Source organism: Strongylocentrotus purpuratus, unplaced genomic scaffold, assembly GCF_000002235.5.
Source record: "Strongylocentrotus purpuratus isolate Spur 01 unplaced genomic scaffold, Spur_5.0 spur5_scaffold_6, whole genome shotgun sequence".
NCBI lineage: Eukaryota > Metazoa > Echinodermata > Echinoidea > Camarodonta > Strongylocentrotidae > Strongylocentrotus > Strongylocentrotus purpuratus.
The window spans coordinates 20,320,699-20,344,656 of record NW_022145612.1 but is presented as its reverse complement, the minus strand read 5'-3'; the positions used below and the strand labels follow the sequence as shown (position 1 = coordinate 20,344,656).

The following is a 23,958-nucleotide window of genomic DNA, read 5'->3' as shown; positions in this document are numbered from 1 at the left end:
TATGTCATGGTCTGCAAAACGGCTGGGCTCGGGGGCTCGAACCCCCTCACTTTTTGAAAAAGTATGTTACAGAGAAAAAGAAAGAAAGAGAGAGAGAGAAAATAAGTGACCTGCCTATGTCACAAATGAGGTATCAAAAAATGCTCATCTGACCGTAATTAAATGCCTAAAACCTCAGAGCTTAAGGGGGCTCTGCTTCCTGAACCCCACCAATGGCGATAAGGTGGCCATTGGATGCTCATCTGACCGTAATTAAATACCTAAAACCCCTGAGCTTCCGGGGGCTCCGCCCTCTGGACCCCACCAAGGGCCCTAAGGTTGCCCCTGGATGCTCATCTGACCGTAGATAAATATTGAAACCTCTGAGCTTCCGGGGGCTCTGCTCCCTGGACTCTCCGCCAATTAGTGACCTGCCAGTATCTTAATATGCTTATCTGACCGTAATTTAATGCCTAAAAACCCTGAGCTTCCAGGGGCTCAGCCTTTTGAACCCCTGACGAGGCCCAGACCCTGGACCCCACGCCAAATTAGGATCGTTAATACTCCACTTTGAAAAACGTTCCGCGGGGCCTGCATGTAACGTGTAAGAGTGGTGGTGATGCAGATTTGTCTTCTCCCCCCCCCCTTCCAAACGTTTTTGCTCATTACGTCACTGCCCCTGAAATGTTAGCCCCCCCCCCCCCCCATCAAAAACTGCTTCCGGCGCGCCTGGGTGGGGCACTAGACAATAATTCAATTCAATTCATTTATTGAGCTTCATTTATTGAGACAAAGTTTCAAAGATGTATGTGAGGCCCCAACTTTCACTTCTATAATCTCCTATAATCATTGTCGTCTTGTTCAATCACATCCTGGAACTTGGCAAGAATTCCCTATATAGACCTATGACTTATGGCCGTCTCCCGAGTCCCCTTCGAAATTTAGAAATTGCTTAAAGATATAGTATATGAGTGACGAACTAGGCATTCAGAGACCGGCGAATAAGACTTAAATTTCGACTGTTTGATAAAAAGTAATCAATCTACAGAATGCGAAATTTCCTGCTCAGATGCTGTGTTTCCTCGACAAAATACTTTAAATAGTGAGTCGGTATATTATAATATTATATAGAATGCATTTCATGTGCAACATTCGGTGACCTCCCCCCCCCCCTTCCCCGGATAAAAGGAGAAGAAAACTGTTGGTATTGCAAAAGCACATCAGAGCTTCTTGAAGCCCCCCACCCCTCCCACTCCCACCACCACAACCACACAAATTAATTCCAGAACCTAGCTGTCAATGTCCACGAAATTTTAAAACGCTCCGCATACATTAGATCACCTACACTGTCGCTCATATAGTTGGAATATTGTGGAATTATTTTTAAAATAATTTATTCCTATAGATCTAGATAATAGTATACATTCTCAGCTTTTATTGAATAATAATTTGCCAATGTGTGTTTTGCGTGATTGCTAAAGCATGTGTATGCTACTATGCTTATCAACTACGCCCTTAATTCATAAATAACAGTAATGAGGATGCCCCACAAAAGGGCACTAATATAGCACATCGACACGGTTTTGATTCTGGGGCCTCACAGTTACGAGGCCATTGCTTTTCCACTGAACCATGACTGTACACAGCGGGGGCTATAGGGGGCAGTTCCCATAAATAAAAAAACAAAAACAAAGAAAATGCATTACATTTTCAATAATTTATTGCATAATGCACGGCTGTCCAGAGGATTTTGTTTATGTTTTATTTTTTTTTAAGTTGATAAGCAAAGTAGCATACACATGGTTTAGAAGTCAAGCAAAACACACATTGGCAAATTATTATTCAATAAAAGCTGAGAATGTATACTTTTATCTAGATCTATTAGGAGTAAATTATTTTTTAAATGATTCCATAAATTGGGGTTGAACAAAAATATTCCAACGATATGAGCGTCAATGTAATACAAATACCCAAATTTGACCCTTTTTTCAAGATTCACACACTCCTGCCAACTTATTTTTGTTATGAAGTAATCTAGTGGATTATACTAGATTATTTCACTGATGACAAGATGGATTGAGCCGAGGGTCTCGGCTCTATCCCATTACTTCAATGCATGAACTGCATTTTATTTTCTCTTCAACTGAGATCACCGAGCCGCATGCCCATCCGTCTTGCAAACTCCTCCTGCATATTTATCGTTCCTATATATCGATGCATCATTGCACATATCATCTGCTGTTCTCGTAGCTTTATTGTTTTGTTTTGTTTTACTTTGTTTTGTTTTTCTTCTTCAATTTTCTTCATCCATACTCTGCTCTGCATACTCTAAAAGCTCAAATGTTAAATCTCAATTTAAAAGGGCCGAGGATCGAGTGACCACATTTTCAAAATGTCAGATTGATACTTTGAACATGCTGGATTAAACCTTTTATAGTGTTGGATCCAGCATGTTCAAAGTGTTAATTTACCATTTTTAAAGAGTGGTCACTCCCCGATCGGTCCATATAAAATGGTAATTTAACATTTCAGATTGTTAAAGTGCACTACATTATTATGGCACTTCCGAGAGTTCTGCATGCGAGAAGCTGATTGACATACCTAAAAGTTTAGATTGATCAATTTAGTTTCAAGAAGAACTTATCTTGCACAATCATGTCATGAAAATAGATAATATTTATTAATGAGCTCCCCCTCCCTCTTCTTTTCTCTCTCTCTCTCTCTCTCTCTCTCTCTCTCTCTCTCTCTCTCTCTCTCTCTCTCTTCTCTCCTTCTCTCCCTCTCCATATATTTTACCATAGAGTTTTATGCAAGGTATTATGCTAGACATGATGGTAATAACAATGATGATATGTGATGATAATGGAAAGAATGTTGATTATGCATGAAGAGGAAGAGAATGAAGGATGACTAAAAACCGATGATGATGATGATGATGGAGGGGATGGCAATTATAGGTAGACTTTTTCTTGAGGCGTTGCCACCAACAACAAAAAACTATGAAGAACACTAAGATATCAGTTTTCTCATTAGTCTGTAAGTCGGTTTGGACAGGTTTTACGTTGAATACGTTTATTTCATCTAACAAAAATACTTTTCGATCATATTCCTGAATCTCATTCTTACCCAATGTTGCATCAAAGAGATTCCAGCTAATATCCTCCTTGGTTGCATGGATCTCCAGTGCAACACGTGCAGTCTAGCCTACGCTCAAGACAATTGAGACCATTGCATTCACCAGATTTCTCCCTTTAATACTGATCACTTTTTCAGCTATTGTGTTCAATAATTCCTCAATAAGTTTGTTATTAATACATTTAGTATGCAAGAGTCTTCTTGCTGTAACATATAAGGTACAATTTATTTTTTTTATGAGTAAAAACACTTATCTAAAACCCCTCACCCAAAATTGTTTTACTGTAACGTCTTGAACTACCAAGGTTATCACGGCTCGATATTTTGGGGTCGAAATTAATTGTGTTTTCTGCTTTGTAATTCTTGTTCCCATTCACCCCATTTAGTCATTTTGCAATATTTGCGAACTTCATGAGCTCCAGCTATCAATTTACATGACTCCTCTTTGAAATTAGTGGCCAAAAATGTATTTTTGCACGCGAAGATGCTTTGCTATATTCTTCAGGCGGCCAGCGGAACCCTTGCTACAAACACGCCCGAACTCTGGGGCAGTGCGCCGGACATATGTAGCCTGCTGCTGCAGGAGATCGAAAGATGATCGAATCCAGTCATCAATAACTGCCCACTCTTTCGCTAAGAGAAGATATCACAGACAACTTCTACAACATTTGAATAACTCGAAAGACGAAGAGGCTGTTCTTCACTATTTAAAGAAGAATATCGTTTATCAGCAAGGTCAGTTAGTTCTACCTTTTTCAAGAACAAATGTCTGATTACCGTCAATAGGTGTAATGATTAATAAATTCATAATAATATGCACATGATGAAGAATAATTTCAAGAGTCAAAATGTATGATTTAGATAGCTGCTTCGTAATTGAAGACTACTGCAATTGCTTTACCCTGTGAATACTTGTTATATCATGTTTATAATTATAGCATGTTTATAGCAAATCAACTGATTGAAGCCAGAGATGATCATATGATGAGGGAGAACTGATAAACTGTTCGAAAATACATTTACAAGGAAGGAGGGTGTTTAAGTCTGCAGAGGTTCAAATTGCAATGTGTTCTTAACTATTTGTATTGTAATCTAGTAAGATCCATAATTCAGTCATGTAGGATGTATTCATGTATTGTAAGTGTCAAAACAATATTAAAAGGTTTTAACAAAATTCCATCACTGTATTGAAATCCTAATTATATTCAACAAATCATCACTTGCATCCTCCAAGGTAACTGTTCAAACTTACCATTTACTTTCTTGTAAATACTCTTTTGCTCAGATGGAATTGTAGCAATTAACAAGCCTCCTGGATTGGGTGTTTCTGGAAAAGTAAATGAGGATGATGAATCTTCACCTTTGACCCTTTCTAGCATGATGTCACAGGTAGCAGACTTTACTGATTGTCCCTCGGCAGAGATAGCACAAGGTCTTGAGAAGTATGGTTTGTTACTTTGTTTGTTTCATTTAAGACTCATTGATCTGTACCTATGATAGTTTATTTTCAGCTTAACTGCCTTCTGACATAAATATTGTATTTACAGTCGCATACAGTCATCATTAACATATATTATTGATTGTAATTGGTTATGATACTATTATTTGTTGAGATAGGAAACATTATTATATTAAGATTTATTTTGTATTGGCCCATCATACTCCCAACATTTGCAAAGTTCTTACCAATGTTTTGATTGTTGAATTTTGTTGTTGAATTTTTTTCTTTCTATTCATACATATTTTTTAATAAGATGCACGACGTATACATGAATGTATAATGTTTTTTTTTAATAATTTGCACCATGCAAGTTACCTTTCCACATGCCATTATATTCAAAATCATTTGTTGTTGCTTTTGTAATAAAGATGTAAGAGGCAATTTGAAATGTTTTGTTTTGTTTCCTAAATTGATAGTCACAGACATTCAATAGAATAGCTTATTTAGGAAGGTATCACTCTCTCTAATTTTATCGTTCTTATTTCACAACATTCAGAGAAGCGTCCGGTTTATTGTTATTGGCAGAAAACAGGATGGCTGCTAAAAAGCTTCAGAGTAAAATTAAAGAGGCTAGAAATAGACGACAGTTCATCAAAACCTACAGGTAAGATTTAGAGGTTGGTTGGATAGTTAATTATTTCTCAAGATCTTGTCTTTTCATCATGAGGTTACTTGTGAAATATGAATTTTAAATATCTGCATTAAAATCAATAATTTGAGTGCTTTTATTAGATCAATTTAAAATACGGCAAATATAACAGACTCTGATGATATTCAAGTTAATCAACTTAAAAAAAACAATTGGTAATTATTTTTTGTAATTTTGTAAAAGATATTTTACAATATATGTGTATTCCGTTTGAATATGTGATTGAAATATTTGACCCTTTATCAATGCTGGATTATATCCTAGATTTTCATAACCGTAATATTATAAGTCCAAAATGAAGACAGTTTACAAATACAGGAGTAGCATTCTCCTAGTAATTTCTCCATAGTTGATATGACAATCGATGAAGAAGTACCTGCCAAAGCACATAATTATATTCTATTGACATATTTAGACTAGATTGTCGCCAAAGTGATTATAAGTCATGAATAAAAAGCCAAACAAAATCTAACAAACGGTTTTATTTATGATTGAGTGGTTCAATTATGAAAGCCCGAGAAAAATTACAAGTATATTATTAATTGATATGTTTATTTTATATTTCCAGGTCCATTGTGTGTGGAATCCCAGAGACGAAAATAGGTAATAAGTGGTTATGACAGGACTGGTAACTATACATCATGTAATATACCGGTATACAACTTTTACAAAATAAATATTTGAACAATTCACGTCTGTACATGGAGTTAAAATGAGTGAATTTCTATATCCCGTTAATAAACTACCATTACATCACATGTGTTGATATTACATGTACATCTCAAGGAAAGGTCAATTTGAATGTTATTGATTTTGAAGTTTTGCAGGCTGCAGAAAAGTATGCACACTATGGAAGTGTCTAGCTCCCTCTAGTGGCAGTAAAATAGTGCATAAATCCTAGAATATCTATTTCTTGGCTATGCAAAGCACCAATTTCTCAAACTCTTTAATAGAATATAATTGTTTTCTTTATTTTGTTTTTCTTGCCATACAAACAATACAGGTGTTTCGAAAATGTACCTTGGGTCAGATGTCATTGGAGGAATAAACATGGTATGTTTGTATGAGGTTTAAAGTTTGTCTGGGACTCTTCTCGATAAGTTTGTAATCAGTTGAGAGAGGCCTGTCTTTCTTGTTACTGAGTATGCTTAGAAAACTCAAAAATACCTCTGAAAGGTTAAAAAAATACCCAAACGATTGAATACTTCATTCAAGTAAAGTAGTCTTGTAGCAAAGAAAGACTTTTTAAAAATCATCCCAAGGGCAGTTTCATTAAACATGTACCAGTGTATTGTCTATAGGGATCATGTTTAAAGTATGCGTCATTGTAATATTTGCACATTTCAACATTTGACACACATTACTTAGCCTTGAAAGCTATTGATTGCCTTGGTTGATCTCTTGAGAGTCTTTGTTATCATATTTTGCGATGAGTAAGTGCTCCGATTCTCCTCTAGGTATGTATTAGAGAAGTCTTGTATAAAATATTCAGTTTTTTATGACAGCTTTTCCTTGGGTCCATCCTCATTCTTTGCACAGCATTCTGTGTGTAGGTCAAAAGGGTTTTGTGTCTTCGCTTCCTGGAAAGGCTATAACAGATGGAGAGGATCTTTGTCATCCCATATTGTGTCTTGGGGTTACTGGGACAGAGCTCACAATAGGGATTAAATCTTCTTCTTTTCAGAAGCTTATTCAAGCTACTGGTATGCATAACCCAAGCTTTAAGTTGGTGAATGGCATTGTTCTTAGTGATACTACCTCTAAAAGCAGATATGCTATCTCTCTCTGTCTCTCTGTCTCTCCTCATCTCCCTCCCTCTCACACATACACACACACTTGTTTTATCTCTCTTTCTCTCTCTATCCCTCTCTCTCTCTATTAAAAAAAAAAGCTATCCCAATCCCAACTCAGTTGAAAAACAAGATGATTTTGTGCACCATAATGCTTGTCAAAGAGTCCAGAAAATGATAAATATGAAAGACAAGGAATGTTGGTCCAGTGCCTACTGCATAGTACATTTCGTCGCTGTTTTCACGAAGTGACGGTAGTGAAAAAAATTGCATTCACTTTGCGTGACGATTTTCCTCACTACTGTCACTTTATGAAAACAAGGACGATTTGTTGGTTCATGTTAACCGTTTACAAACCAATCTGTGAGATGTAAATGAGAGCTAGGAGCAGTTGACAGGAGATGTGTCATGTAAAGGTTATGGGATTAACCCCATTCATGACATTAATGTCCTTTGGAAGAGGTTAATATTCATTTGCCAATTCATATCTAGGAGTAAAATGGAGAGATTGTGAGTTGATGAAAACAGCTGTGATTTAATTTTCAGAATTTTACTTAGTAAGAATACTCCATAGAGATCGGAGATGGTACACACATTGGTGCTTGAATAAATCCAATAGATGGGTAATAATATCAGTAAAGCACTCAGAAATCTAATTTCGATCTCAGCATTATATAAATCCAGAATATTATTGCTATTGTAATCTGTAGTAAATGTATCATTGAAAACAATTCTATTGAATAGAACACTACTTTAAATTCTCTTTTTTTATCTGTATTTTGTCAGACCGTTGGTAGACACAATCCTTCTGGGAGGCAAATAAGAGATGGAGACGTATGGTCTGCTGAAACCAAGTACAGGGTCATCAGTGAGAACAAGGAACTAGGATGTGCATTCATAGAGCTGCAACCCTTAAGAGGTTAGTCAGCAAATGAGAATAATCTTGCTCCTCTTCATTAGGAATCACCACACCCTGATGGGTGGAAGATGGTTGTGCATATATCGAGGGTTCAGTGACACAAAGACGTTACTCCATATTTTGCCAAAATGAATATTTCCTTTAAAAATGTACACAAATATGTGGGCTTTCCAGGAAACACAAAGACTTAACTCCACCTAACATCCTATTGAAGTCAATGGCTAGTGAAACATAAACTAAACTCCTTAAGGCTCAAGTGCTCAGTGACACATAAACCACTTTTTCTCAAAATGGAGTTACGTCTTTGTGTCACTGACCCTCGATAAGTTGATCAGAGGCCACAAGCATTGCTTTGACTTATACATGGTTGATAGTTAAGAAGTCATAAAGGGATGCAGATACGTACATGCATGATGGGCATGGATAAATGCATTTAGTAGAATATTGTTCCCGTCAGAAGTGCATCCTGAGCATGAAGTCAGTAAAGTAACCTGTTCTTCTAGGAATCTTGCATTAAATATTGACAATTTGTTTTCATACTCAAAGTAGATAAAAACTCACACCAGCAGTCCCCCATTTTTTTTTCGTCAGGATTCTCAGTTTGAATGTCAACAAATCTTTTCCTCTTTGTTTGAATATAGTGAAAAGACACCAGCTCCAGGTACAGATGGTCAACGATCTCTGTCCAATCTTAGGTGACCACACCTACTCACACCAAGTCCAGACTATTCTTGGGAAACCTATTCTAATGGATCCTCATCAAGCACTGGGCGTTCATAACATACAGGTTTGTACAGCACGGATATATTGCAGTTGCATAAGCACCAGCGACATTTGCCTTAGCAGTCAATTCCCTACACAAACAAAATTTCTGACATCAACCCTGTTCCACAAAACCTAATGTTACCCTAACCCTTAACCTAAACTCAAATCCAGTGTAACCTGACCCTATGTCTTTGATGTAATACAGCACAGAGCAATTTTCACCAGAGTAAAATGCCAGAGACAAGAGATTGCATCTGTTTCCTTTCCATATCAGATTAATTGATTGAAATCCTTAAGTCCTAAATGAGATTTCTCGACCATGATCATATTGCAATCATCAGTTTTACATGAGATACTGATTACCGGGTAGCCATATTTTTAAGAACACATGTTTGCATACAGCATACACATGTTTCCATAAAAGTCAAAGCTATGTATGCTACGTGGGATGTGCTTATCACAATAATTTATCCAGACTAGTGATGAGAAAAAATGTTTGGACTTGAATTTCCAACTCATTAGGCATGGTATGAAACCTTATACTCTGAAAAGAAAAGACACTTGCGTTAATGACAACCTAATCAGTAAGATGTTTATACCATATTTATGAACAATGCTTAGAGATCATATGAAGAAATCGTGACATCGGTATTAAACCTCTTTTTTCATATGGCTCTGGGACTGATGTAATATTGTCTTTTTTTAGAATGCGTTTAGAAAGTAATGAGAATTTCTTACAATCTATACATTGAATTGTTCATGGAAAACTTGATTTGATAAGTTGACTACTATTTACAGCTACATGTGTGTGTATTTAAATCCTTACGTTGCAGCTGCGATTGCCCTAGTCAGTCAAGTATCCTCTACGTTACCATTTTCCTTCTAAAAATGTCTTAAAAAGCATTGCAGTTGAAACTGCAATTTATTCTTTCAAGACCATTTTGACAGACTATAGTGAGGTGGAACCCCTCTATGTTTAATATGAATGGTAAGAGGATAAAGATTCCTAGCTGTACCAAACAATAGCTACAAAATTTTGTATCCAGATAGTTGAAGTGCATTTAATACTCCTATGCCCCTATCTCTCTTTTTTGTTGGGGGGGGGGGCAGTAGGTCTTTATTTTCTTATTCTTCTTTTTTATTAACTCTGTTTTGTTTTGTTTAGTTTTGTTTTTTAATAAATAATTTGTATGTCATATACTTTATTATATGATGTGAGAACCCATGTGCCCATGGGATGACAAACCTCTCATTAAAGACAAACTGAATATTGAGAGTGTCCATTTTCTACATGAACATGTGTCATGTAGACACTAGACATGTCTCTCGTAAGGCTTTGAAGGTTCAACTTTCTGCATGGTTTCATGTATGGTTTCATTTGATTAACTCATCAACATGTTGTGTAAGGTTTCAAGAGAAATTGCATCATTAGTGTGAAAACAAAAGTCTCTATTTATGACTCAAAGTCTCACATACCGGTAATTTTTTTAAGGTTTCTACCACTCAAAATTAACTCAGTCATGAACATATCAAATCAAATCAAATCTAATCGTTTATTTTCCACTGTAAAAACAACACATATAAATCAATGTAGATAAAAGTGCTCGGTTCATAAAAAGCACAGAGAGGCTTGTTGGCAATGAAGCCTTATTTCAATGATGACTGTATGTTTGTGTGTTTATATAAAATATACGTGCAATTCTTTGTAGATGGTTCATAATTTGTTTTTTATTCTACAAAATCTTACTTAAAATTGCAGTATACACTATATAGTGAGACAAAGAATTTACAATTTGTAATGTTGCATTATTTCAATAGGGATCATACTAGCTTATTGAATTATCCTAATTGACAATTTTTGTGAAAATGTTGCATTTGTGGCAGTAGTGCTGTAGTCTGAAACCTAAAGCAGAAATCAAGAGATTTAGATAATGTTCACGACTAACAACTCGTTGATTTCATTTCTTGATAATCTGCAGGTTCTTAGTCCTGGTATTAGAAAGGCCTTGGCCATGACCAGACCACAGGTGTCTCTTCTACCGCTGTTCCTTCATCTTCATCATGTGGTCCTCCCGGAGTGGGCGGGTCATCAGGATGTGACTATCACAGCGCCTCTGCCGTCACACTTCACAAGAGCTCTAAAGGAGCTAGGACTCAGAAGCAGCGAGGATGTGAAGCAGCTTGCCGGTTCTGCCAGCTGAATCTTGAACACGGGTCCTTTCAGTATTCAGAGCATTGGCTGGAGATAGTGTCGGTACATGGACTTGTGCAATTTGTTTAATAACGCGAGGCTAAATGCTTCATTTCATGGGCCATAGGTGTTGTGGTCTTAAGGGTACCATGCACATCAGCCAGTTATCGGCAATATAGCGGTACTTTGCCTAGTTCCTTATTTGCCCCCCAGAGCTGCAAAATATTGGAAGTAAAATACCACTTTTCTAAGTGACACCTGTTTATATTGGCTTTTATTGGTAACTTATCTGTTATTCAGGAACAATTCTGGAAAGAAAATTTGTGGATGGCAGGTATAAATCATTATTTAAAGGAGAATCATTGCTTGATTTGGGGGGGGGGGGCTTGAATTATGGTTCTTCCATAAAGTGCCTTGGTGACACAATTTTGGTCAAAAGATATTGAATGAAGAGAAGAGTAAGGAAGACTATGTGACTCTCTATCTTAGGCTATTAAGGCGGATAGTAAAGTTCATATCAACTATGTTATCTTGCAATTCTAAACAGTTGTTAGTTTCCCCGTATATCTACTCTCTGCACTGATAAAAGCCTAAAGATCAGGAAGGAAGTGCTAGCAAACAGAGGCTTTGCAACTTTTCCTTATCAGGTTTCATTCTGGAGAGGGCTTCAAGTATTGCAAACCGGACCAACACATATATGGCATTTAGTAGATTCAAAAGTGCATTAAGTTGAATTGCTGGACAGGAAGTGCAATAAATCAAAATAAGCACTATTGGTTTTGATATTGAAGGTTAAGTTGTTGAAGTTCCATCCACATTTTTGCTTATGAATTTCTGTTTCAATGGATTGGAGTGTAGTTTTGCTTGATGACTAGAATCCAAATTAGTAGGATTCAAAATAACATTCTATGACTTGGAATGCCTTACCGCTACATTTTCTAATTCTCACTATTGAATTATTAAAAAATTTTGTAAAGATATTTTGTTTTTCAAACACATTTCATCTCAGTATGCAATATTACTTGCATTGCATAAAGTTTTTACACTGAATTTCGGTGCCTATTTAGACTTGGAAACCATTATGCAAATAACAATTATTACTTCTAACAGGTAACATCACATCAAGATAGTTACTTATGTTAAAGGAAATGGAAAAGACCAAAGCTATGAAGATAGTAATAGACTTGGTCATACTTTAATCATGTAAAATGCATGCCATAAAAAGCAGGAAGTTGGTGGCTTTTATGGTCATGTTCAATGGTGCTATTGTTGGGATGGATTATTGATAGGCCTCTTTAATCACTTTGTTAAGGATTCAATAGCTGTGTTAACTACAATGGGGGACTTGCCTTGACTGAGTTTAAGATTTCTATTAGGGCAGTGTCGGGGTTACAGTAGGTCACCCTTAAAAACTGTAAGAGGATTTTTAAGATACACAGAGTCGCAGAAAAACTGTGTGTGAGCGTGTCAGGGTATGCTTGGTTCATTGTGCAAATGTTTCATGAGAAAGCTGGTTATTTAACTCGGTTATCCGTTGTTGGTGTTTTTTAGATCAAAACTGTGTTATCTCTGTGTTGAAAGACTAGTAGCAGTAGTGCTACTAAGTGATCAGCTGCAGAGTACATGTATTTTAAAAATGACCTTGGTCGGTCAGATGTATTTCAGTTTCATTATCTCAATCAGCACGTAATAGGATGTGCATTGAATTTGATATGTGTTACATAAATCGAACAAAGTGCCTGGTATGGTATAGTCTACTGAGAGCCATAGGCCATATACATTAAATCATATTAAAAGGGGTCATGCACACACATCAGATTATATATTTATGAAAATCATTCCCCAAAATCTGAGAACATGAGACATTCTGATAAAGAGCATATATGGAGCTTTTTTTTCCTTCCTACCAAGTCCTGTAAGGAAATTATTCTTGGAGTAAAGTTCTGTGCATGACAAATCTTATGTGCTTGCCTATTCTCATAAATCGTTTCATCTATATCTTAGATTAATTTTTGTTTTACAATAACTCTTTTCTGCAATGATTTTTTGACACAGATATTTTGGTCATAAAATACGATGATGGAACTTTATACAAATTTGTTTGTACCTAGGTTAAACATGTATCTTGCTTGCAGGAAATTATATACATGAATGAATATACACATGTTTTTTTAATTTGTTGCAGTTGTGTCATCCTATTCTTTTAATGCTGACAGACTATTTAATGCCACCAATGCATTTCTACATGTTTATGATCTATCCTGTCAGCAAAATGCATGTGAATCTGTTCAATACATTATACTTATTATAATGGATATTTTAATTGTCATTGAATACTGTGAAACATTGCAACCAAGATTCATTCATCATTAAATGGAAATCCAACCTTAAGAGTGAACAATTTCAAAAGAAAGCAGAAAATTCAGAGAAGCGGACTGGTGAAAGTTTGAATGAAATCAGACAAAAAATAAGAAAGTTAAGAATTTGTTACTGTTGTAGGGCAGTACACTTATGTGAATTTTAAATTGGCTGAATCAGTAATGTCTCTGTGATGTAGCGGGGGACAACTTTCTGTTTTGTGCCCTAACGGAGAAGGCACTTGGGGGAAAGTCAGAAATTAATGATATATTTGTACACGGCAAGTGGGAGAGTTCAGTTTCAGTTTCAGTTTCAGTTTCAGTTTATTTCATATTTCTCACATGTTGTATAGTACATCATTACATATAGCATGTTACATTTTGAACTCATTTTAGGATGCGTTTATACAAACAACAAAAAAAGAATGATACATAAGACTAAGTTGAATAAGGGAAGAAATATGATGGAGCCTAAAGAGAAAGCAATGCTTGTAGGTCATAGGCTCCGAAAGTTACAACAATGACATAGTCTTGTGTATATTTAAAAAAAAAAAAGTAATTTAATTAAGTTGAAACTTATTATGAAGAAAAATAAACAATATTCATACACTTAGCAATATTTGTATAACATTTTCACTACCCGTACGCAATGGCAATTCACAGGGTAACAACAGCAAACTAAAAGAAACATTCAGTTTGAACATCGACAGTAATTATTAAAAGTAACATCACAATCACTGAATCACTCTCCACAGTGTAGAGTTCAGTGGCCACAATCCACTGACAAAATTGCCAATTTGAGATTCGCATAGCTATAGTGATCTCTTATTTTGGTCTGATTTATTTCAAACCTATTTTTATGCTTTCATACAAATGAACTTATGAAAAGGGTTGAATGGCCCATTAAGAAGGTTGGGAAGTAACTTTGTAGTAAATTTATCAACAAAATACTTGAAAGAAAGTCATGTCCTTAAACTGGTGGAGAGCAAAGCAGATCTCAAAAATAAATGTAATATTGGAAACCAATACAAATTTTACCCGGCATAAATTTATTCTCCTGTCACTTAGAGGCCCTATTCAACAATTTCAAGTATAGAAATGATGTAGGCTAAGTGGTTTCAGGTAAATCTATGATTTATTATCCTGTCAACGAGTACACATTATTGAATTGATTGAATACTAAGCCCAAGGTAACTACCGCTCGAGTCTATGGGAATTTCGAATTGGCCGAATCGGTAATGTCATTGTGATGTAGTGCCAGACAACTTTCCATGGCATTTGTACCACCACTAAAAAATGACTAAAATATCTTTTTCTTTCTCAAAATGTATGACTTTGGAGGCTCTTTTCTTTTAAGAGGACGCATGCTAATATAATATCCATATTTATATGTTAGGTAGTGCCCGAAGGGAGAAGTCACTTAGAGAAAATCATAAATCTTGCTGGAATGCTTGGTATACAGTATGTACCGTTTTGATTATGTCAGTTTTACTTTACACTTTTACAGCTAATGTAAGATACTTTATCATTAAGAAATAATATGCCAGAAATACCTTCACCAGTAATTCGCTTATGAATGGAAAAATTAAAAATTAGGTATAAGATAAGATGTTTGATGAGCTTTTGTTTTTATTCTGTGATCAATTTGTACCTACCAGAAAGCACTTGCAGATGAGCAGCCACAAGGTTGGAAAATAGATTTACCGAGAAAGAGAGAGTCAGAGTGTGATGTATTGAACGAGAGGGGGGTTGTAAGAATGAGAGAGCGAAGGAAGAAAGGGGAGAGAAAAGGAATGAGGGATTAGAACTAGGAGAAAGGTAAGGAAAGCAAGAATGGGGAATAAGGCATACTAGTACATCCCCATCGCATCTAGAATTATGGTGCATATTCTGGTCCAAACGGCCAAATACAAAGTAAAAAAAAAAAAAAAAATTAAATGGAAGAATCTTAATGATTTAGAACAACATTTGCACTGACGATAAGAACAACCCGTCACATAGTATGTATTAGACTGATCGAGGTTTGCAAGGCTTGTTATTTCACTAAAAATCGGTCCAATGGCGAATCCAACGAACATTAAAACCGGCGTACTCCCCCCCCCCCCCCCCCCCCCCAAGAAGGGCGAAAATATAAACGTATCAGTTTAACTTGTGATGGGTCTACAAGAAGAAGGGCAACTCAGATGTATTGTATACCCGTATTTGGCACGATTCCAATCCGTATTTCGTTTTTTCTTAATACGCCAACGGAAGCCATACAGGACTAATGACATTTAGAAACTGCAGATTAAAACGAAAAGTACAAGTATATTGTTTAGATGAAGATTATTTTTTCCCTTCGAATATCTCCTTTTTTTTAAATTCCGGTAGGCCTATGGGTTTTACTCGGATATGTAAGTTTTCTTTTTTTTTCTTCAAACCTTAATTTAGTTAAGAGCTGTTATCCCAATACCAAGACGAGGGAAAACTCACGATTGCATTCAATTTGTTTGCTCAGACTATTGAGATACCAACTCAAGTGCCACTTCAATACCCTGTCTTATATCCTATAGATATAACAATAATGCTTTCTTAGCAGTCAGGTAAAAAATATATCACCACTGCACACTACATGATGATGATTAGGATAATGATGATGATGATTAGGATAATGAAGATGATTATGATTGGCCATCGGCTGGTGATGAAACTGTCGTACGCCATTAATGGTGCAGAGGCGCTTATATATTTTGAAAATGAGGGTGCCGTGGCGATGGGCCTATATACGCCCAACCATCATTACCACCAAGTATATCACCACCACCACCACCACCACCACCATCCTTATCCTTGTCATCGTCGATCATCATCGCCACCATCATTATCAATCATTATCATCATCCTCATGCAGTACCACCACCCGAAACCATCACCACAACCGTCACCATAATCATTATCACCATGATCGTCATCATCACAATCATCCCATCATCACTACCACCATGCACGTACCACCACCACCATCATCATTATCATCCTCACCATCATCACTACCACCATGCACGTACCACCACCACCATCATCATTATCATCCTCACCATCATCAGCAGCAGCAGCACAAGCATGCTTCATCATTCAGGTATAATCATCACCAACTCTCATCAATTATAACCCAGACGAGATAGGCCTCATAATATCTCCTAAATAAGCCACATGATACGCGAACACTATTGCTTTCTGCCCCCCCCCCCCCCCCTCCCTATCCAGAGAGCTGGCGTTATATCATTTGGCAGTTGCGTTTATTATGGTGGCACGTAATTAAGTCACGATGCAATTATACCTGCAACTTATTGGCCGTAAGTGCTTTTACAAGTCTACCTTTACAAAGATTTACACGCTCGGATGGATCACCAAAGAGCTGCCAAACCAATATCGGCTCGCTCAGATCAACGTGCCCGCAAATCTTTATATGAGAATATTGTCTGTCTTGCCGGAAACGTGCACTATGAAATCAATATTTGAAAAGGTGACTATCAATCCTCCATCTGGACAACGGATCCGATTCTGCCCTTGATAATCATATCAAGCATTGTTTAGAATTAAAACAAATTGTCTGACCAATTATAGCAATTACTATATCGTGGAATATGATATCGAAAGCGTGCAGTAAAATCGTATATTTATACTGTTGAAATCACGTGTTCAGACAGACAGTCATAATTATATTGTTTTAAATGTCATATGATTAGTGACCATGATCTTTTCTTTCTCATTTTATTCGTTCTAAATTCAAAAATAGAGGCGACAACATGTATGTACCGTACGTTATTGATCAAGACACAGGAGGCATTTATTGATATAAAATGGTATTGCTGCTCAAGTACTTTAAAGATTTACCATGGATTGGAGTGTGACAGTCCCAAATAAAATTTCTGTCTGCAAACTTTTATTTCTTCAAAGGCCTGTCGATGGTTCGCAAAATAAAAAAAAGAAGTCAATCCACCCCTCCCTCAGTTGAAATTTTGCAATCACAGGGTCGGCAATTCTTTTCGGACCCCCCCCCCCCCGTGTCCCTCTTCCTCATTCAAGATGATCTTGTGACGACTTTTATTTTGCTTCTTCTACTTCGAATCGTGGTAATTGTATGTTTTTTTTACGGGCCTGCACATTGTATATCATGCCTTGTTTAAATTTATACGAAAAATGCTGGTACTTTTTCATTAGATGCCGTGTTGATACGAGAAGATTAACTGTGTTGGGAATACAACCAGAGCCTATAGCCACATGCACCGTTGAATAATTTCGTGCAAGAATAGCTCGACGCTTTCGAATGTTTTTTTTTGTTGTTTCCCAGCAACAACTTTTCCCACAGGCCTTATTATGCTTTATATAGGAAGGTACATTGGTAAACTGACATTTCTCTTCTCTTTTCGTTTTTGTTCATTGCGAAGACATTAATGATTTTAAAAAAGAATTGACAAAACGTGAAACACGTACCACGTGTGTCTATATTTATATTTCAAAGTACAATATAATTACGCCCTACAAGAGTAGTAGACAGTAAGCTTAATGCTGTAGTATGTCTCTTTTGAATTACTATAGAACAATTTTTTTCTTTTATATTTTAAAATATCTTTAATGGAATTGAAAAGAGGTGGGGACAACATATGAAGACATTTAGATACACGTCTAATGCTTAAAAAAAAAAATTTGCATGTCGTTTTTTCATTGTTGAAATTAATTGAGTACAAAGACAGTATAATCGGATATTAAAGCATACGGTAGCTATTCTTCATTTAAACTCTCATATATTAAAAAGGAGGTGCGATATCAAACAAATCTGAGGCACACTCCTTTAAAAAAAAATAAGAATTAGTATCCAAAAGAACTTTTTACAATGAGTAAATACAGCCTTTAAAAAGTACCCCTTAAAAAAAAAATGTCCATTGAACTAAATTATTCTTTTGGCGTCGATCAATTTTCGTGTATTTGTGGAATTATCGTAGTCAAGCGCTCCATACAAGATACACAATATTAAAAGGAAAATACTGGGATAAGGGGTACTGATCCTGTCCCCCCCCCCCCCCACCCCCTACCACGGCCTATACCACGGAATCGACGCCCATGGTTAGCATTATTCTTGCCAGATCCGTATACTGTACAAATATGTTTACATGTAGTCACTATGACCTTTTGGCATGCAAGCCATTCTGTACTCGAAAGAATCGTGGAATAAACGTCCTTCTTCACAGCAGACAAATTATACGACATTCATTTCATTTTTTTTTGGAGGGGGGGGGGGGAGCCTGGAAATTGTGAAGGATATCAATATTTGCCTACAGGATGGAGACGGTCATGCCGCACCGCGTGATATGTTGTCGTGGTTTTAGTTTTCCTTCTTTTGTTCCTCGCAGGTTGCTACTGATCTCGCACAGCTCGGGGATGAAATTCAAGTCTACCCGTGACGACACACGTCAAGAAAATAAAAACCGAGTATTTGGGTTAGGTTTCCCAGGAAACCAGCCAGGATAATGCATTATTTAAATATCGACCTTGGGCATGTACAACTGTTCCATCTTGCAACGACGGTGGTATAGCTTGATATGCGAAGCATTTGTAAAGATTATAGCAACTTTTTTTTCTTCACAGATGATGACTTTCTATCACGTTTCCATATCTACCGCATGTACATGGAATGAAAGGGAAGGGTGAACACTTGCCTATTGGAAGAAAAAAGAAGAAGATAAAAAGGAACACATAGGCGCCAGCGAAAGGAGCTTTGTCTATCTATATGGTTTATCCTAACAACAGTGGCTGGGCCAAGCCATTGACGGGGGCACTTGTATATCCCAATCCCCCACTCTCTATTTACACGACTGCATTATAATTTAGAATGTTGCAATCCTCATTGAAGCGAGAGAGGAACGGTTTATTCCCAAGGTGGCATAGTCTTCTTATTTTGGCGGATCCAGAAATTGATAACAGGGGGGGGGGGGGGGAGACGTACGCAGGTTTTTCACTTTGCTGGTGTGAATTTCGCATCGTGACATCAATCGTTTTAGGGCACATAAAAAAGAAGATTGTATATTTTTTTGACAGAAAGTCCGTCACTGTTTCTTCACCTTTCACCAAGCCCGCATTCGGCTATGCTAATTGGAATCCGTTACAAAACAAGTTCTTACTAGTTGTTCTGCGTTTTTTGTATATGATTTGAGGTTACATGGAAACCTTGTTTCTTTTATTCTCTTTCCTATTTGTTTCTGTTTTCGCTGTATCACTACGCAACCAGCTGCTTTTGACGTCAAAACATTTTATTTTCCAAAGAGTATACTTTTTCGAGAGCCGAGTGAAAAAGGAAGTATGCATCGACTGCACTACATTATTATGTTCTGTTATCCAAATAATAATAAAGTTTAAAACTTATTTTGGGTTATGAGCTAAACCAAACATAATTTGAAAAATATATAAAACGAATTAATGACACAAGGCAATTTTTTCTTTGTGTCCCAACTCTCTTAGAAATTAAATAATGACAAATTACAAACTTTTTTCTTAGTGTCTCAACAATATAGATCATTGCTGAACTTTCTTGCTCAATCTTACCATTTAAATAAGGGGGTGCCACTCGACTGACATTCTAATTTATGTTCCCACATGTATATGTTTGTTTTGTCGATCTCATGTGCTGTTGGTGTTGTGGATTTTTCTTATTTTCTATTTTGTATTATTCGATATATTTCCTATACGAATATTTTCTTTGTTTTGTCGTTCTCGTGTGCTGCTGGTCTACTACTACTAGGATGACCCCGGAAAAGAAAAGTCAAAAGCATTTTTCTGAATATGTTAATTGTGTAGAATGAGGAGCACCCTATTACGTTAGCTATCCACCGACACCGAGGTCAATGTTTTCTCTCTCTCTCTCTCGTTTACTCTCATTCTCACCTATTTCTCCTATACTTGTCCTTTTTGTACTCGTTCTGATTAGTTTACTCTTTCATCCGTCCTCTATTACCAGCTATTTACGTGTATTGCCATTAACTCTGTACACTATGTTGACTGATGAACATAGAGCCCATATAGTTTTGGTTGGTAAGCGTAAGCCCCCCCCCCCCCCCCCCCCCCCCTCTATAAAATAATTTGAAACTTTCATCAGGTTTTCATTTATCAATAGTTGATAAATAGCAAAATATTACCAAATTCTAAGCTGCTGTGAAGTTTTTTCACCTACCATTGAGACAACTGATAGATGGGAAACATTAATAGCCTATCTAGATTTTTTGTTTTCCTTGAGGGGGGAGGGGGGGGGTGTGCAGTATTTAGTATTTTAATAATTATCCTTTTACTCTTTTGACCTTTGCTATGAGCTGTAAGAACGGAGCAACCAAGGACTGCATCTATTAAAATGCCGTATAACAAAACAACCACACTAATTATGCTGAAAGGGAACTAATGACTAATCATTACTGATTAGTGTATACATATAGCTACACCAAGGTAGACATTATCTATCTAATTGCCCGTGACCAATAAAGAGCAAAATTTACACAATAATTCAATACAAAAGGGCATTAGTATAGCGTACTGTAATCAACTATTCACACTAACATCAAATTATCACTGAAATCATCTCTCACCCCAGGAACACATGCAATAGACCCGTTTATTATTCATGTATGCTTCTTGAACAGAAAGTTTCTCTTGACATCCCAAAAGCTTGCCAGACATAGCAACAGCTAATGTCTGCAAAGTGGATTCCATCTATAGCGATGGCATTTTACATAGCAGGTGAATTAAATTGTTAGAAACCAGGGGTTCAGGCAAGAAACATGCACATATTGAAATACATTAATAAACAGGTCCATTCACTAACATCAATATGAAAGTATTTTGTGACGCAAACAACAGAAGAAATGAAGACTCGATAACAGCATATTTGTGGAACAACATTAATTGTATTTCTGACCTCAGCTATATCATCACTACTACTGTCACAGAGAACACAAAAGTTACAGGGACAATGCCACATATTATCTTACACAGCTCTTTGCCAAGATCTTAGGGCAGTCAGTAGTAACTCATATTGGCAACCGTTTCATAGGTTGCCGTTCCAATAAATTGACTCCGACCTTACCACTGCCTATCTCTTCCACATGGCAACTTTCAGGCAATGTTACTTTTCACTACCAAAATATTTGTTTACATTGACTTGAAAAGATTTTTTTTTTCCTTTTAATTTGCTCCACAGTTAGGCAATAAAGACTTCATATTAACAAGAGTACAATTCACAATTTTTGAACAAAAAAAAAAGCTGTCATGATTCAACTTACTAAATAAAACACTGTACAGATTAAACATAACCAGGTACCAATCGTGTGAAGGTGAGTGCTTTCAACCATCACGCACACACATAAATTTACTGGTCTACAGATTATACATCATCATCATCATCTTCAATTCATTCATAAAGTTACATTTAAAGATGATCAATATCATTGCATTTCGTATTATTTACCGTCTTTTTGTTGTTGTTGCTATTTCCTGAACCAGAAAACACGAATTTTGATTAAAATGTTGATATTCTGTCGGACACACTTGCAAAATCTGACTCGAGTTGAACTACAAAACAGAACAGACTGCATTTACATCTAGTTGTATGGATGAAAGAGCAGTAGTTCTGTGCACACTTATTGATTGTTCTTCAGGGCTAAAGGCATACAAACTAGTTTGTACATTGTCCTATAATTCACACCCAATCTTAGGTCTACAATTGATCATCTCGTTGCAAACAAAGGTTTTGAAGATTGACATTCTGGGGTTCATTAAATCATATTATGTGCAGTGTGTTTACGTTAAGTTAATGTCAGCTTTATCCTCAAATAAATTAAGGTAACTTTGAATCTTTACTTTTAATAAAACTGAACTAGAATTTGACAAATTTTCAATTTACTTCTGTGGCGGTTTATGGCACCGCAATAAAGGATAATAATATAAAATCATTCTCATACCAACCAAATTTAATAACTGCATGTGATGCGTTATCATACTGACATTCGTCATTGTACTGAAACCAATATTTTTCTATTGATGTCAACTCAAATGAGGGCAGAATTAATAGGACAGTGATTCAGGTGTTTTTTTTTTCTTCTCCTTCTTAGGTGCTGCACAGAATAAATGATAAACAGAGTATACATGAATTTATATAACATGTCATAAATGCTACATCACTAGGGGTAGGCTAAATAGAATTGCATGTTCCTTATCATCCCTAAATAATCATCATACTGTACATACACATGATCAGAATTTGTCATATTTTTTGCTCCCAGTTTGTCTAAGGTCAAAGGTCAGGAGTACCAATGGCAAACAGGACAATATTTGACATGATACCTACACATAAACACCGACATGAAGCTGACAAGGAAAGAAGTGCGTGAAAAAAGTGTTCCCTGAAGACGAACAAAGAAAGCGAGCTGTCACTCCAATGTGCATATGTGTTGTTACACTACTGCTTATTTCAAACCGAGATTTACATGACTATTTTACAAGGCTCTTAATTTATTTTTTGTATACATATAGGTATATACAAAAGAGGAAAATGTAAGCGAAAAATTATTCTTTTTTTAATGCCAATTTTGTTGCTGATACAGCTGATGTACAGCTTTTTTGAGTTACCAATCATGCAGCCACCCATGGTTAAAATGACCATCAAGATTAATTGAATTGAATCCTCTTATTGAAATGATTGCGTACTGTTGATACATTAACAATTATAACATTATCTGTTTGTTTCACAGAGATGCTGGGATATACAGCAATGCATACTCAACACATTAAGAGACATATAAAGACGAACACTTGGGAAATCCTTCTCCCCACTTTGGTGCAAAATTTGAAAATATGAAAATACTATATTCTTGCTTGCTTGTGTTTTTAATGGGAGGTGTTTACACTACCTATGCAAGCATGAATCGGTTGACAAATAAACAAAGAGTAATCCTCTGCAATATGAGGTAACCAAAGACATCACACGATGATACCTTCACATCACTCTTCTATGCTTGGTCTGTTTAACGGATGCTGCAGCAATGAATGCGTGCCGCATCCTCTCCCTCTCCGTAGTGCAAAAGGCACAGTGTTGTTGTTATCGGTTCAAATATGGACAATAAAAACAAGAGCTCACTCTTTCTTTCTCTTCTGATGAAACGTAAATGAGTGGCTTAGATCAATCACCAAGATTCTACACTTCATAAAACAATCAAACAAGTGCTACTTGGGGCCCAAGGGGTCTCTGCTTCCACAGGCAAGTCACTGTCTCAGAGACCTATACATTATGATACAAACTACGCTACATAATAAAACCTCTTGCACTTTGAAGTGCTCCTCCGTAAGGATTTCATCATTTCAATCACCATTCATCTTGGTTGAAAAACAACCAACTGATAGAGGAACCAATGGACACTTTTATACAATAATTATACCACATCACATAATGCTTTAAACAGGAAAAAAAAAGTATCCCAAAGATACGATTGAAAGGTTAACATTGATCATTATCAAAAAGTCCCAATTTATAGTTTCTTGCACATATTCCTTCCTACATATACATGTATATTATAGATATGGAAACTTACACTACAAACAGACAAGTTTCTGCAATATATATTTTTTTTTCTCAAATTTTTCATTTTTCTTG

At 36.3% G+C, this 23,958-nt stretch overlaps 1 protein-coding gene across 1 annotated transcript; it reads left to right on the top strand.

The window, feature by feature from the left end:
- The first annotated feature begins 3,408 nt into the window (after positions 1-3,408).
- Positions 3,409-13,078, top strand: LOC588083 (mitochondrial mRNA pseudouridine synthase RPUSD3). Its single transcript, XM_787784.5, has 8 exons — positions 3,409-3,849; positions 4,400-4,556; positions 5,112-5,219; positions 5,833-5,867; positions 6,268-6,317; positions 7,841-7,973; positions 8,615-8,760; positions 10,718-13,078. Exons 1-8 carry the CDS (start codon positions 3,579-3,581, stop codon positions 10,937-10,939), a joined length of 1,122 nt encoding a protein of 373 aa, XP_792877.2. The 5' UTR covers positions 3,409-3,578; the 3' UTR covers positions 10,940-13,078.
- The last annotated feature ends 10,880 nt before the right edge of the window (positions 13,079-23,958 follow it).

Coding starts and splice junctions, on each gene's coding strand:
- LOC588083 (XM_787784.5), top strand. CDS start 3,579: ATGTATTTTTGCACGCGAAGATGCTTTGCTATATTCTTCAGGCGGCCA. Junction 4,557..5,111: donor ATAGCACAAGGTCTTGAGAA/GTATGGTTTGTT, acceptor CACAACATTCAG/AGAAGCGTCCGGTTTATTGT. Junction 6,318..7,840: donor TCATTGGAGGAATAAACATG/GTATGTTTGTAT, acceptor GTATTTTGTCAG/ACCGTTGGTAGACACAATCC.